We start from the raw sequence: 15,947 nt of genomic DNA on the forward strand, positions 1-15,947 counted from the left end.
TTATTGACATGAGGATCCATTTCACAAAAAGAATAAAACAACTGTTTTGTATGTTCAATATATATAAGAAAAAATACAGCAAATAAAGTATGTGTTGCTTGAAATCACTTAATTTCGGAATCAATCAAAAAAAAATTCACTGGAATATTTCGTTTCTAAACTGCTAAATATAAATGTTCTAATTAGTGTTTTAATGCTTATGTTTGGTAACGAATAAATATATTAAAAGGTAAATCAAATCAAAATCTTTAACACATATAAGAGAATCCCACGGTGATATGTTCATTGTTAGATCGAAATATACAAACTAATTACGTTAGAATTAAATTTTATGTCACGTTTTTTTATAGATCCGAAAAAAAAAAATACATTATATTTTCTTTTTCTTTATTGAAATTAATTAATGACATGATAACTAAAGAGATATACATAATACATATTTAAAATTATTACTATAGAAATTTCACTTAATAAATTTAGTCATGTAGTGCAAGACTTTTTCTGTAATAAACAAAATTCATGACCATCAAAAATAAAAAGAGATATGGAATACATAGTTAATACGGAAATGAAAACAATACATGAGATAAACTTGAATAAACACCTAAACTTGAATACTTTTTTTTTCTTGAAGACATAATCTCAGCTTTTCATCCTCAATCGTTGAACACGTTTAAGTACATTAATCATTTATTAGGGAATCCAAATACTGAACTCTTTCCTTTGCTTCTATTGTTGCAAGTTCAATCTTATTACGAAAGGAGATAATCATACCAACATAACCCATGGTTTCCACTTCATCTTCATCATCTAATTTCTCTAGTGCTTTTAGAGATTTCGAAATCTCCTCATCAATGGCAGACCATGCTTCAAAAAATTCATACATAGACTCGTTAATATCATTGACATGTTTTGCAACTCTAGGATCCATTTAATGAAATAAATTGTTTTTGAGAAAGTTGAAGGATAATAAGCAAGGTTTTTAAAACCGATTTTGAAGGATTGGAAGCAAGAGGGGTTGAAAAAATCGGATACTTGCAATCTATTTTTAGGCAAAAAATTTATCATTTAATGTATTGCATGCATTAGGTGGTAGATACTATTTAATGGCTTGCATGCATTGGTTGGTATTTAAAAGCTTGAATTTATTACATGTATTAATCACCAACCATGAGTTTTTATTTTTTGAGGGGAAACAACCATGACTAATATTGGACACAAAACACGTATCTATATATATTAAAAATGAAAAAAAAAGTACAACTCTAATTGGACTTATTTTGTAATTTAACTAAGAGAATTAACATACTACATTAATATAAATAGTATGTAAAACAACTTGCTAAATCACCTTGCACAATAATACAATAAAGTTTTATTTCTACTTAATTGAAGAAGATCTCCGTCGACCAAATTCAATTCTTCGAAACACTCATCAACACTTTATGAATCCTTGGAGGAACAGTATGTAGGTAGTATACATCATGTTATCACAATCCAAGTGTACCCTAAACCGAGGTTTTGATGAAGTAACGTCTTCAATAGTATCCCATATAGGCGAATCATAACATATATCATGCGTGAATTCTTTTGATACCTTATGACTCAAAAGACGACCCGAACGAAATAGTGTTAACACCATTGCATCAACATCAAAAAAATTAGAATGTGCCAATTTCGGATGCCATGTATCTTCATTTGAGGCGCATTGTGCTTCACATGGAACTTCATGAATTACATCTTCAATTACGGACATATCACGTTTATGGTTATTGGATTGGTTTCTATTTAGTATTTTTGTGAAGATAATATCATAAAAACGCATGAATAAAAATCGAACAAACTGTTTTATAGTGTGCCATGACCATCCTAAAAACGCCATTTAGACTCTCCTCTAATTAAAAAAATTCCGGAATTTTGGATTTGGTGTGGTGTGGTGAGACAAAGCCATAAAATCATTGATATTTATACTACATATGGCCGAGTATAATATTAAATTAATTTTTTTTTTATTATAGTAATGTAAAATTGTTTCCTTAATATTAGCATGGGTGGTTGGTTGATTATCAATTACAACCATGATTGATTCCTAATTGATTCGATAATTATTTGTTTCCATAATACTGTTATTGATATTCATATTTCCTTTATTGCTTCCATAATTTATGCGAAAATCTCTCAATTAAGATCGTGATTGATAATTTTTTTTTTTTAAAATTTTCACGTGTAACTTGCTCGACACAATGACCTTTTCCAATAAACGTTTCCTTAATTATGTAGATCACATATCAATTTAAATCCCTGATTGACGCCAATTACATCTTCTTTGATTCGAATGACACGTGGACACCCTCAATGAGCTTCGAGAAATACTGATCAAAGGAGCATGCCACGTAATGCCACGTGGGATTGAAATTGCTAACAGAACGACACATGGCCTCAAGGATTTTACTTTAGATATATATATATAGATACACTTCATATTGAACAAGTTAAAAGAAAAACAGTCAATACAGGTTACGCTAACGCCAACAACAAACGAGATCCAAAGAAGAGAATCAACTAATTAAGCACTGAACCGCTATTCTACGCGAAGAAGAAACACTGAACAAAACCAAAGAAGAAAAAGAAACAGCACACAAGTCAAATTCACTCTTTCAACTCTCGTCATCGTCGTCTTCTTCCTCTCATCTTGGAGATACAATGATTGCAGATGGAGTTGAAGATGAAGAGAAATGGCTTTCCGCCGGAATTGCTGGCCTTCAACAAAACGCTTTCCACATGCATCGTGCTTTGGTACTTTTTTTTTCTTCTTTTTCTCTCTCCTCTTTTCAATTTCCCTAATTGAATTTCCAAATCCCTAACTTACAACATTTCCGCATTGATTTTTCAAAGGATTCGAACAATCTGAAAGATGCTTTGAAGTATTCGGCTCAGATGCTTTCGGAACTTCGTACTTCTAGACTCTCTCCTCATAAATACTACGCTCTATGTAAGTTTTTTGATCTGATTTTGTAGTTCATGTTAAGATCAAGGTGATGTGAATTTTATTGAATTTTCGGTGTTTTTTTTTCTACTTTTGTTTTTTGTGTACTTTGGATTGATTCAGATATGCGAGCATTCGATGAGTTGAGAAAATTGGAGATGTTTTTTCATGAAGAAACGAGGCGAGGTTGTTCTATTATTGAACTATATGAACTTGTACAGCATGCTGGCAACATCTTACCTCGATTGTAAGTACCAATTTTTGATTACTAGAGACAACTGTTTGAGTTATTGAAGTGCTGAGGTTTAATTGGAAAGTAGTTGTTTAAGACATTTTCACGTGTTTTCGCAGTTTGTTTTGTTTCCTCTATAATGGATGTAGCAATTGCCTAGCAGTATCCTCATGTTCCTGATTGTTGATTATCGTTGACTATAGATTAGCTTTCTAAATCATCTTAAGAAGATTAGGATGAGTGCTTGTAAACAGTGTGTTATCTCGCAAACATGGATTATATGTATAGAAGTTTGTGTGATGTTTGGGTTGCTAAAGTCTTTTCCTAGCTTAACATGATGAGCAGAAGGAAAATGATGTGGTAGTTATTTTTTTTAATTCTTGCTTTCGTGTTAATGTTTGTGCTTTTTAGATATAATTGATGTAGGTTACCGTGAACTGCGAATACCATGGTTTTTAATTTCATAATTTTGCAGGTAATTTTTTGAGTATTGTTATCTTGGTATGGATCTCATGTAGCTAATATGAATGTAATACTTATCTAGACGTCGCAATTTTGGTAAATGCTATTTATGTGTGAGGAACTTAGGAACAGGGAAATCTGACTAACAAGGGTTAACATGGCTTAAGATTTGGTTAGTTGCCTTTTGTTTTTAACAGTTATTATGAGCTTTGGCCTTCCATTTGTATTTCTTGTCATCCTATTGTTTACCTCTTTCTGTATTGCTGTCAAGCTGTAAACCCTTCCCAGTTAATCGGGTTTTAAGCTGTAGTTAAGCCTGAGCCCGAGATGCCTTGTTAGGTTAAAACTAGCTCCCTTTTCTTATGTCAAAGAATTTCTTTACTTCTGAAGGCGTAGTTCACTGGTAGACCCAAAGGGTGGAATGTGGATTGCTCCCTTTTTTCATGTCAAAGAATCTATAGTTTTGCTAGTTTTTTAAGTGGAGACAAGGAAGGAAAAAGACAGATTCAATTTATTGCTTGACGCATTGCGCATCAGGTTGGCCTTTTTGAATGTGTCATCCAGGGAAGAGTATTCCTATGTTGAGTGTAACAGTATCTTATGATGGGAATGTTGAATCTACAGTATCTTATGGGAGTTTGGTTTCACACTTTGTCTGGTTCTGCCATTGATGTGACAACTGGATCATGTTTATCTTGTTCTTCTCACAAACTTCTTTAAAATCGTAGTCAGGGACTAGACATGAGTGTAATCTCCAACTTTTCTTGTCTTTTTCCTAATGCTTTTGCATGTGTTCAGATATTCGACTAGTGATTATTGGACCATTTGTTACAGTTACTAAGGAAACCAGGGTTCCCTAATTCTTTTCCTCTCTTATCAGGTATCTTCTCTGCACAGTTGGATGTGTGTATATAAAATCTAAGGAAGCTCCTGCGAAGGATATTCTCAAGGATTTAGTAGAAATGTGTCGAGGCATCCAGCATCCTCTACGAGGACTCTTCTTGAGGAGCTACCTTTCTCAAGTTAGTAAGGATAAGTTACCTGATATTGGTTCTGAATATGAAGGGTAAGGGATTCTAGGAAAATTTGAGTTCCAATGACTATCTATTTAGGTGTTGTAAATCTTGCATTTCTATCCATTATATCATGATATGAACCTCTGTTATTGTGCCTGGTTCAGGCTGGGTTAAAGTGCTGCATATTAGAGAACATTGTTGTTTCTTGGCGTTATGATTTCAATGATGGTTTATTTGGATATTGTTTATTGGTGAACTGTGTTGGAATGGAATTAAGATATAGATCTATTACTAGAAGGAATATGAAGTGCTAAACATGGTGTTGTCATTGCATAGATTGGTTGTCTTGCCTTGAGTTGAACTGTATAACACAAATAAGGCAATAGACAATCAACTCAGATTCAGTTATTGGTAATAGGCAAATACCAGATTGCTCTATGATGATTTTCTCCTTCACATAAACGCTGCTAAACAACTTAAATTCTAGGCTTGATGTTCTGAACCACTATATTAGACACCAAAATTGTATGTGTATATTGTAATTGCTATTTTTTTTGAGAAGATAATAATATCTTAACCTTCATCATAGTCTGTATTGATTAATTGTGATTTTGTGAAAACCCTTAATTTAGGTAGGAATGAGGCTATGCAGAAATAGAGGGAGGGATACTCTAACATGCTTGCTTCTTGTTTCTTGCAGAGATGCTGACACTGTCACAGATGCAGTTGAGTTTGTGCTGCAAAATTTTACTGAGATGAACAAACTTTGGGTGCGGATGCAGTACCAGGTTTGTGAGCTTTAAAACTTCTTTGTCATGCTGGCATATTCGTGCATGCTATGAAGCTTGTTCTCAATTTCAGTAGACCTGACAATAAATCCTTTGTGTTCCTATGTTTGTGGAAACTTAAGTTTCATCTTTTGCTGTGTTTTGGCAAGATATGGTTTCTGCATTTTGTACTTGTTGATTGGCTTTAGAAATATGAGATAGACTGCACCTTTGGCTTGGAAATGGAGCCTTCATTTATTCCTAAGAGAATCCAAGGCGGGGAAAGACTACAATATGATGGAAGTAGGTCGTCACAAACACAAATTTGGAAGAGGGTGGGTGGGTGGGTGGGTGGGGGGAGTTCTGCTAAAGTTCATGATCCCTTCTCCTAAACTCTTGTGGGAATTTTTTTTGTTCCATTTGTGAACTTGATCGATTATATACTAAAAATCCCTGCCACTAGAACAAAATATATCCATGTCCAAATTATGTCTCAGCAATGCTCTGTATGTCCCTCAGCTCCTCTTTGTTGTACTGGCATATCATTGCAGAAAGCCCATGCTTCTCTGTTTACTCCGGAGGAAGTGAATGTTTTTTCATCTAGCTTCCCCGTAACTATATTATGCTGAGTCATATGTATTGTTCTGTTTCTGCCAATCTGCTGCTTCTGTTGCTGCACAATGATATATGGCAAAAGGCATTGGTTTATTTCACTGGGTTAAATAAATTGGTGCTTGTTGTATCCCAATGCAATTTCCACGTCCCTGTCTTGCACAACACAAATGGAACATGGATGCAAGTTTTAGTTCTTCCCTGTAGATAGGGTCTTAGCTGCTGTGTCTTAGGTATACCCCTTTGTTGTTGCTCTCAGCCCTTGCATACCATGAAGGTAATTTGTCAGTTATGAGGGCATGATTTGTCATCATGCAGGTTATAGTGCTTGAATGATTCATACTGTTTGCTGATCCTGAGTTGAGGCATGCAATCGGGCTTTCTGGTCTGCAGGGACCTGCGCGGGAGAAGGATAGAAGGGAAAAGGAAAGAAGCGAACTTCGTGATCTTGTAATATCATTATCCCTAGAACTCGTTGTCGTGGAAGCAATAGCTGGATCCCTAGTGCACACTCATAAAGACTGCTGGTTGTTCCTTGAATTTTCATGTGCAGGTTGGAAAGAATCTGCACGTTCTAAGCCAGATTGAGGGAGTTGATCTTGACATGTACAAGGAATCTGTTCTTCCTAGAGTCCTAGAACAGGTCTGGTTGAATGAATTTTATTCTTAAATCATTTTTTTTAGCATTGAAATTTATGGCATACAAATAATATCTTTTTGTACAATCTACATATTCATGATTATTTTTTGCTATCAGGTGGTCAATTGTAAGGATGAGCTTGCACAATATTATCTAATGGACTGCATAATTCAAGTATTTCCTGACGAGTACCACTTGCAAACTCTTGATGTTTTGTTGGGTGCTTGTCCACAGCTCCAGGTAGGATTTACCATTTAATGATTTCTGCTTTTTTCTTTCTATGTTACATCATTGTTTTGCCTCATAGAACCCATGGCCTTAATCAGATTGTCATGAATACTATGATATAGTATTATAGTGTAATACAGTTGTTCTATTGTGGTGTGGATTTGAGGCTTTAACGAATATTAAAAATTTATTAATGTTGGTGGTTTGTGCTAACAATATGAAAGAGCTGCAAATCTGTATGCACACAAGATCTTCCTTTAGGCAATAGAGTTGTGCACTTACAATTGAAATTCCAAGCTCTGGTTTATTCCATGTGGTTGATTAGCCTGAAATTCCAAAGTGGTTTCTCTTAGTGCACCAGCACCACAAATGTCATCTTATTTATTTTTTATAATCTTTACTTGTTTTAGTTGCCGTTTTCTCGGAAAAGCAGAGATGAACACCAATTTATATGGCAATAGCACTATTTTAGTACTTTTTCAAGTGCACCTTGCATAGATGGTTGGCCTGTGGAGATAATCTGATGGTTGTTTTTCTTGTCATTGTCTTGTGTTCCTCGGTTCTATTGATCCTAATCCTTACCTGTGTTAGTCCTTTGATCCTTTCCCATGGGTTAGAAAATGGATATAGTATACTTTTACAAAGCATAAACTACCTGTTATGGACTGATCCCAGGGAAAGGATCCCACATCGACCGTATGGAGGTTGGTGTGTGGTTTATATAGGACAATAGGCTTTCCTCCTCTTGAGCTAGCTTTTGGGAAGTGCATTCTTATTGTCCTATAACAAATGGCATCACAGCCAAACCTCGGAGTGGTAGCCTGGATCCAGGAAATTAAGAAAATTCGATATCTCAAAGATTTTGTTCATGTTGATTTTACAAATTTTAGGAAGGGTAATAAGATGGAAGTTAACCGATGGTGTAACAATGTAATGTGAATAAAGAAAGTTGCTTTGGTAGACATGCATTTACTTAGTGAAGAGGACAATAAAATGGGACAAGAGTCTGTAATGTACAGCAGAGCTGGTCAAAGGGATGATATTCCGACACTTGTTTTCGTATGTGTCTGTGTGTTCGTGTGTGGGTTGGTGGGTGGGTGTGGGTCCGCGCAAGCGTACCTTGAGTGATATTTTTTCACTAGACTTTTTTTAGTATCTGAAAGTTTTATGTTAACTTATGGCTTTTAAATGTGTAACACTACTCTCCACTAAACTTGGCATGTAACTTTGTGTTTCTCCCCTCATTTCCAGCCATCAGTTGACATCAAGTCAATCCTTTCCAGTTTGATGGAAAGGCTTTCAAATTATGCTGCCTCAAGTCCAGAGGTGAGCTTTATAATGCTTCCTTTGAAGCTTAAGTTTTGTTGATCATCACTAATGAGGTACTTGCAGGTATTGCCGGAATTCTTGCAAGTCGACGCCTTCTCAAAATTAAACAGTGCAATTGGGAAGGTAATAAGCAGATTGCTTTTTTCCTTGTTGTGGATTTGTGAAATAGGACTGCTAACGTGTTCTCTTCCTATTTGAACCCCTGGCCTCTAGTTCTTCCGTCAACGCTGCTAGCGTGTTTTCAAGTTAAATATTAACCGATGGAAGGCAGAATTTTTTGTCTGCATTCATATATGTATACTATAATCTCACTGACTTATGTGCTCTTTGTTAATTGCAGATCATAGAAGCACAAGCTGACATGCCTGTTGTTGCTGTTGTGACTTTACATTCATCTCTTCTTACCTTTACTCTGCATGTCCATCCTGATCGGCTTGATTATGCTGATCAAGTATTGGTATGTTTGTTCATGATTCAGTGACTTGAAATATCTTTATGGTCTATTACATGCGTTGTTTATGCTGCTTTAAGATTTATGCTTTCTGTTTCTAAAGTAGGGCTCTGTATTTTAAACTCCTTGCCATCAGTGATTGTAGAATTTCTTTTAAGATTCCATCTGCCTAAAGAAAGTTATTGGTGATAAATTTTAAGGTGTAAATAAACACTTCAGTTGTGATGCTGTCACTTTCTAGGCTTTTACTACTAAGGGTATCTGTATTTTTAAAGAGTTGTGTGTGAACTTCAATTTGGCTGGCAGAGCAGCAGGGAAATGCTTTGAAGCCAAATTATTTTTTAACTGGAAGCCATATTTCTAGCTCTTTCCTTTTTGAAGCATCATTTGGTTGGTACCAAACTACCAATATGTTACTTAAAAACAGGTGTAATATAGAAATGCATTGCTCCCAGGACCAGTGGTATATAGCTGATGTCAAAACCTCTGATTGCTTTTGATTATTCTTAGTGAGACCATATCTGGAGTTCCATCAAGAAAAAGTATAATCTGAGCAAAAAAGAGTAGCAACAAATCAGTGCCTTAGAGGCCTATCATTGAGAATCACCAAGCAATATGAACCAAAGTTTGCAGAGAAGGAATTAAAAGTTATGTTACTGTGGTTACTCTTTTGGATGCAAAGTACCTTTTGTCCTTTGTCTCACCCTGAGACATCTAAATTTAATAGTATGGAGTTTTGGTTGCTTCAAGTTTGACCAAGAACATGTAGACCTTCCCGAGATTAAATTGTGCGACCCTTGTATGGAAACCCTTACTGAATCTTTTCCCGTAATTTGAGTAATATAGGCTAATAACTTGTGTACTTAAATAGATGAATAGATCCCCTTGGTTGTCAGTACTACAAAGTGGATGGCTATTTTAGTGCTGCATTGCTGTCAGATTGTATCAAGTTGACTTGGATTACCATTGGACTATCACCAGAGGTCTTCCTTCTAGTGTACTGGTTTGGGGTAATGCTGCATACAGTTGACATCTCTGTACGCTGTCATTGCCGGTATCCGTGCTGGTTGTTCTTGGTACTCTTATTAAGTGTAATATTTTCTTGTTTAAGTTACATCTATTGCCAGAATCATGCTCAATAGTAAACCTATGCAATTGTCTTGGAGATTGACGGATTTAGTAGACCTCTGGTCTGGTTTTCAAATTATCATGTTTTCCTGAGATAGTCATTCTAGCATATGGACTCGTGATTTTTAGAACTAAGAAAAAACAATACAAAGCATCTAAAATGTAATCCTATCAGCATATTCATCAAATCAAAAACCTCCATCTCAGAATGGCAATTGTAATATTGTGACTTCAAAATTTCCATATACCCTATTATCCCATAGATTTTTTGTTGACTGATTTCCTTTCTGGGAATTACCACTCGATCAACTGAGCTGCTGCCTTGATATCGTCTATCTGTTACCTGCTTCATTCTACTCTTTAATGTGAAGCTTCTGTGCAGCATATTGTTGATCTGTTAGCCTTAGTTGTAGTGCTTTTCTTCAATTTTGTCTTGAATGCAAAGATATATCATGATCAATTTTTCTCCAACTGCTGGATTCTGCACATGCAAAAGCTATCGTTCAGGCTTTGTCAAGCCAGGTTGGGAGAATCAGTTGTTTATCTGAGAGACAAGATTGATGCATTTTCTTATATATGTCGATGCATGTATCATACATAGAATTTCATATTGCTCTCTGTACTATGTACAGATATTTTGCTGGGACTAAAAGTCTTTCTCTGTTTCCACACTCAGGGATCCTGTGTCAAAAAACTCTCGGTTGTTGGGAAGCTTGATGACAGCAAGGCAACAAAACAAATTGTTGCACTTCTAAGTGCTCCGCTGGATAAATATAATGATGTTATTACTGCCTTAAAGCTCTCTAATTATCCTAGGGTGATGGAGTACCTTGACAATGAAACGAATAAAGTCATGGCAAAGATCATTATTCAGAGTATTATGAAAAACGAGACTTATATATCTACTGGTGATAAGGTATATATTTATTTGGCCGTCTTTCTTATTGCATTGATATTTCCTTTTTAAAATCTTTCTGAAATTCCTCCAATATAGGTTGAGGCGTTGTTTGAATTAATAAAAGGGCTTATCAAGGACATGGATGGTCCCAATGATGATGAGGTCAGTTGAATATCCCTGTCATATGTTGTAAAAGTGATTTAGTTGATGACTGGAACCGGTATTCTCATAGTTGGCTATACATTCTAATATGTTATATTGTGTTCAATCATGTTATTTCACAAATCTTAGTTGATTTGTAATTTTGAACATGATAAGTTTGTGATGCAACCTGTTTACTGAATCTTGAGGCTGTTGAAGAAATGGTTCTTATATGTATGATATTCCTATGTTGCCTTTTTTTTACCTTTGCAATTTATATTAGCTCTTATCATATTCTAGGTTGACGAAGAGGACTTCAAGGAGGAACAAAATGCTGTAGCACGCCTTATTCAAATGCTGCACAACAATGATCCAGAAGAGATGTTTAAGGTACTCTTTAGTCTTCACTAATGAGATGTCCTTCATTTACTTTCTTCGTCCAAAAATAAGTGTCCACTTTGTTAATTTTTCTTGTTCAATGTTATCTGTCACTTGAAATTTAATGCGATGTTTCTTGTCAGTTTGAAGTACTAATAAAATATTACTGGCAAGTTTAAATACCATGCAATGACTAACTTATCTTTAGTTTCTGAGCAACCTTAATAGAGACTTATGTTGGAACAGATGGAGTTCCAAAAGCCAATACTGACATAAGTCTATAGTTTATTGAAGTAACGCGCATCCTTGTTACTCTGTTGACTAAGATAGAAATTGTACTACACTTGATCTTGGTCAAAATAGAAGTTCAGTGCACATTCATGTAGAGGCATTTCTGCAAACTTAAGCTCATTGCTATACACATCTCTTTCATACGAAGTTTGCAAAAGGTCCAAGAGATTAGTGCTTAATTTTGTTTCTCTAGCATATATTTCTCTCTAGCTGGTCGCTAAATGCTCTCTTGATGATCTGCAGATTATAAATATAGTGCGGAAGCATATATTGGCAGGTGGAGTGAAGCGTCTATCATTTACTGTCCCACCCCTCGTTTTTTCCTCTCTTAAGGTTTTGTTCAACTCTTTCTATTTCATTTTCTTTTATGTTATTATAATATAAAAAAATCTTATACCTTATTAGCTGTAACTTATGGCTCCCATGGTCAGAGACTTAGAGTGCTTCTGAACAGTAATAAGCAAATGTTCTATTAGAAAAATTAGAGTAGTTGGTTATTGGAAAAAGTTCTGATGCTTGGCTACTCCGTTGGTTTTGTTTAGTCAGGCCTAAATGGCTCGGGTTGGGTATGATTTGAGAAGCATCACTTTTTTCAACACGAACCATTCCTCTTTTTCTCTCACCTTTCATCCCTTTGTTTAATTTGTAGCTTCTTTGTATGAATTTCATAAGAATTTAAAGGCCCAACTGCGCGCACCTGCACTTGATGTTGATACTAGTATCCCTAAAGCATGTTCTGTGAAGTTTGAAAAATCACAAGTAGTATGACTTCATTTTTTGTACTCAGCTGAAGGTGGAATGCTATCAGATGGTAGGTAGCTTTCTCTTAATTTTTGCAGGCGTCTATTGTTCTATAGCTCCTTTGAATGAATTTCATGAGATATGGTTTGTGTGATTGTCACAATGTAGTAAAGGAATCAAAGACCTAATTGCGTTGCATGCATATGCTTAATATCATCCCTAATGCAGTTCTATGAAGTTGTAAAATCACTAGTAGTATGAGTTTATTTCTTTAATCAGCTGAAGTGAAATGAGTTCTGTTTTCTTATTTAGATTTTTTCATTTCTGCTTGCCAACTATCTTCTTTTGACCTTCATGTTTTATTTTATATTTGCTGCAGAGCCTTTCTAATTTTTATCTTCTGCTTCAAACAGTTGATTAAGAGACTTCAAAACCAAGATGTGGATAAATCTGGAGATGAAGCAGAGGATGGTACACCAAAGAAAATCTTCCAGCTATTGAATCAGGTAAATGCATATCTTGCAAATGCTCTGTGTATCATGGATTTTAATGGTTGAGGCAGCTCTTCTTAGATCTCAGCAATAAATCTTCACCATTTGCATACACCATTTGATACTCCCTCCGTCTCTTATAATTTTACCCACTTCTTTGGACACAGTTTTGGGAAAAATAGTATGTGGGTCCTATAGAGAAAGAGAAAAATCAACTTATTGTGGGCCAAGAGTGAAGGATAGTGACAAATAGAAGCATGTTGCTTTATATAGAAGGTAATACCGTAATAGTATAAAACTAGTGGGTCCATTTCAAAAATAGAAAATAAAGAAGTGGGTAAACTAATAAGAGACAACCTAAAAAGGAAAATGGGTAAACTGAAAAGAGGAGGAGGGTGTACTTGACTATTTATGTATTCTTTTTCCCTAATTTCCATTTTTTATGTAAACTATGATCATTTAGTTATCGAGTAGTTGAACTGGTAGCTGCTAAGTATTCTTGGAGTGCAATAGATGGGGGAAAGCTTAGATTCCATGTCTTTTTTCAGTTAAGAAGTCATGCTAATTTTTGTCCACAATATATCAGAAGAAAGAGAGTTCCTGTCATCAAGGGGCGTGCTTTTTTTCTTGCTTGGCGGGGTGGGGGTGGTTGGTCTGCCCCCATAATCGGAAAATTTTACAGGCCATATTTAATAGATCTCATCAATAAGTCTTCCTTCCTAAGAGTTGGTCCTGTATACAATTGGGTGTTTTGTGTACAACACGTTGGGTCACCCCCTATCACATAAATTTTTGTCCTTTTTAAGTAGATTGTTTTTATAATCAGGGATAACTTAACTTCTTGTATACAATTGCGGGATTGTATATACGTTTTTGCCATGAACTGGACAAAATTATACAGATTGATGAATGATAACAAATATGTAAAATTCTACTTGTACGATTTATGTCCTACAATTCTAATTTTTTGTCACCTAATACGAAAATTCTGGGTCCGCCACTGCTTTCCATACAATGTGCTGTCAAAAAATCACAGCTGACAGTTTTTAACATCAACGCTAAAGAATTTTTTTTGATGAATTAACATTTCACTAAGTGTCCGTGTGTATCTGCTTTTTCGATCTGTTCTTGCTTCCTCTATGAGTCCTCCGGTATCTAAGATGGCTGGACATTGTGGTGTCTTCCAGCTTATTGAGGCTCTTTCAAATGCTCCAGCTCCTGAGCTCGCGTTGCGGTTGTACCTGCAATGTGCTGAGGTAAGCTTTAGTCTTCCATGTAAAATGTTATTATGAATTTTCGTGAAGCCTGTCATCAATTTATTTGCTTGGGCTTGTAGGCTGCGAATGACACTGATCTGGAACCTGTCGCCTGTGAATTTTTTACTCAAGCATATATATTGTATGAGGAAGAAATTTCGGTAATGAAATATCAGTTGATGTTTTCTGTAGTTGGGATATTCAGTCCATCAGTTCTTTTACTCCCGTCTTTCTGTGTGTTCATTAGGGCTCTAGGGAACAGGTGACTGCATTATACCTTATAATAGGCACTCTCCAAAGGATGCATGTTTTTGGTGTTGAGAACAGGGATACTCTGACACACAAAGCGACAGGGGTATTACTGATGGCTTTCTCTTTTCTTCTGTGTTGTAATATGATCTTTTCATCATCATCTTGTGCTAAGCTGGTATCTGTTTGGCACCCACAGTATTCAGCGAAGCTGTTAAAGAAACCAGATCAATGTAGAGCTGTTTATGCATGCTCTCATCTCTTTTGGGCGAATGATCAAGACGGTGTAAGAGATGGAGAGAGGTGTACATCTATTCCACCTTTACTTATTGCATGGTATTTCATGTTGTACATTGAAATTAGAATTTCGATTGTGAATTACTTACCTCTACACACATGTACAATCGGTGCAATCAGAGCAATTAGGTTTGTCACTGCTTTGCAAAATATGCCATTTTAAGTTTTTTTTGGTTTTGAAATCTAGCATATTGTGTAGAAGAGGGGGAAATTTAAGATCCAAGCAAAGCAAGTGCTGGAATAGTTTAGCTATAGCTTATGAACTACATAACTTAAGTTTGGAATCCTACATCAGTACATTGTCAGAGACACAGAAAGTGATGTACTGTCTTTATAGCAGCCACTGAACTATAATCTATCTGGAGAATAGCAATCGCAACATATGTTAGAATTTTTTTGATCAAAAGAGTTTCATTGATCATATTATCTGATTTTGCTATAGTAATCTTGTTGCCATTTTTTGTACTGAATCTAATTGGTTTCCTTTATGCAGGGTTCTGCTTTGCTTGAAGCGGGCTCTAAAAATTGCAAATGCCGCTCAACAGATGGCCAATGCTACACGGGGCAGTGGTGGATCAGTTATGCTGTTCATTGAAATCCTCAACAAGTAAGCTTCCTCCTTGCTAAAAGGAAATAGAAAAAAGTTGCTTCCGTTTTTCTTAAATTTTTTTTTGCCTCCTTGCTACAAGAGTAATTTCTGTAGAGTACAGTGTACTGCACATTTGAATTCCATGAAAAATCATGGTATAGCTAAGTAGGACTTTGTTTTGAAATTCAGGTACCTCTATTTTTTCGAGAAGGGGAACAACCAGATCACTGTTAATACAATCCAGGATCTAATGGAATTAATTACCACGGAGATGCAAAGTGAAAATGCCACAACCGATCCTGCTGCCGAAGCTTTCTTTGCAAGCACGTTGCGGTACATCCAATTTCAAAAACAAAAAGGTGGTGCAGTTAGTGAGAAATACGAGCCTGTTAAAGCTTAAAGTTTGGTGATTGTATGTAATTAGTAACTTTTTTCACGCATCACAAGTTAACTTTATTGAGCTTTCTTGTAACCAGTATTAGTTGGGTATCCTAATGGAGACTCTTTGCCTAACCTCGTTCTTAGACATTTTTAAAGTCTCTTGTGTTGACTCGGAGCTCATCTAAATTTCTCGTTAGTTTATCGGTTGTATGCGAGTCACGTCATTGCACAGAATCATAAGGCGTTCTGTTTTTCCTTCTTTTTTACGTTAGTTGCGAAAACTGGTGATGTTGTGTATAATTTCCTCTGTTTACAATATTCTAGAGAGAATTTCTGCATTAAATTTTGCAATATGTCAAACACTTAAACCTTTTTTCCTCAATG

The 15,947-nt window shown here is 35.6% G+C and overlaps 1 protein-coding gene across 1 annotated transcript; it reads left to right on the top strand.

Annotated features, from left to right (window-relative positions):
* Window positions 1-2,492: 2,492 nt before the first annotated feature.
* Window positions 2,493-15,945, top strand: LOC104895155 (vacuolar protein sorting-associated protein 35A). The gene is made up of 22 exons (XM_010681584.3): window positions 2,493-2,796; window positions 2,896-2,992; window positions 3,110-3,233; window positions 4,561-4,746; window positions 5,397-5,484; window positions 6,469-6,525; window positions 6,629-6,718; window positions 6,833-6,955; window positions 8,195-8,269; window positions 8,336-8,395; window positions 8,613-8,729; window positions 10,528-10,767; window positions 10,846-10,911; window positions 11,191-11,280; window positions 11,803-11,892; window positions 12,714-12,806; window positions 13,979-14,047; window positions 14,128-14,208; window positions 14,295-14,402; window positions 14,496-14,599; window positions 15,087-15,200; window positions 15,372-15,945. The coding sequence occupies exons 1-22, from the start codon at window positions 2,704-2,706 to the stop codon at window positions 15,580-15,582; spliced, it is 2,376 nt and encodes a 791-aa protein (XP_010679886.2). The 5' UTR covers window positions 2,493-2,703; the 3' UTR covers window positions 15,583-15,945.
* Window positions 15,946-15,947: the final 2 nt, after the last annotated feature.

Source organism: Beta vulgaris, chromosome 6 (genome assembly GCF_026745355.1).
Source record: "Beta vulgaris subsp. vulgaris cultivar EL10 chromosome 6, EL10.2, whole genome shotgun sequence".
NCBI lineage: Eukaryota > Viridiplantae > Streptophyta > Magnoliopsida > Caryophyllales > Amaranthaceae > Beta > Beta vulgaris.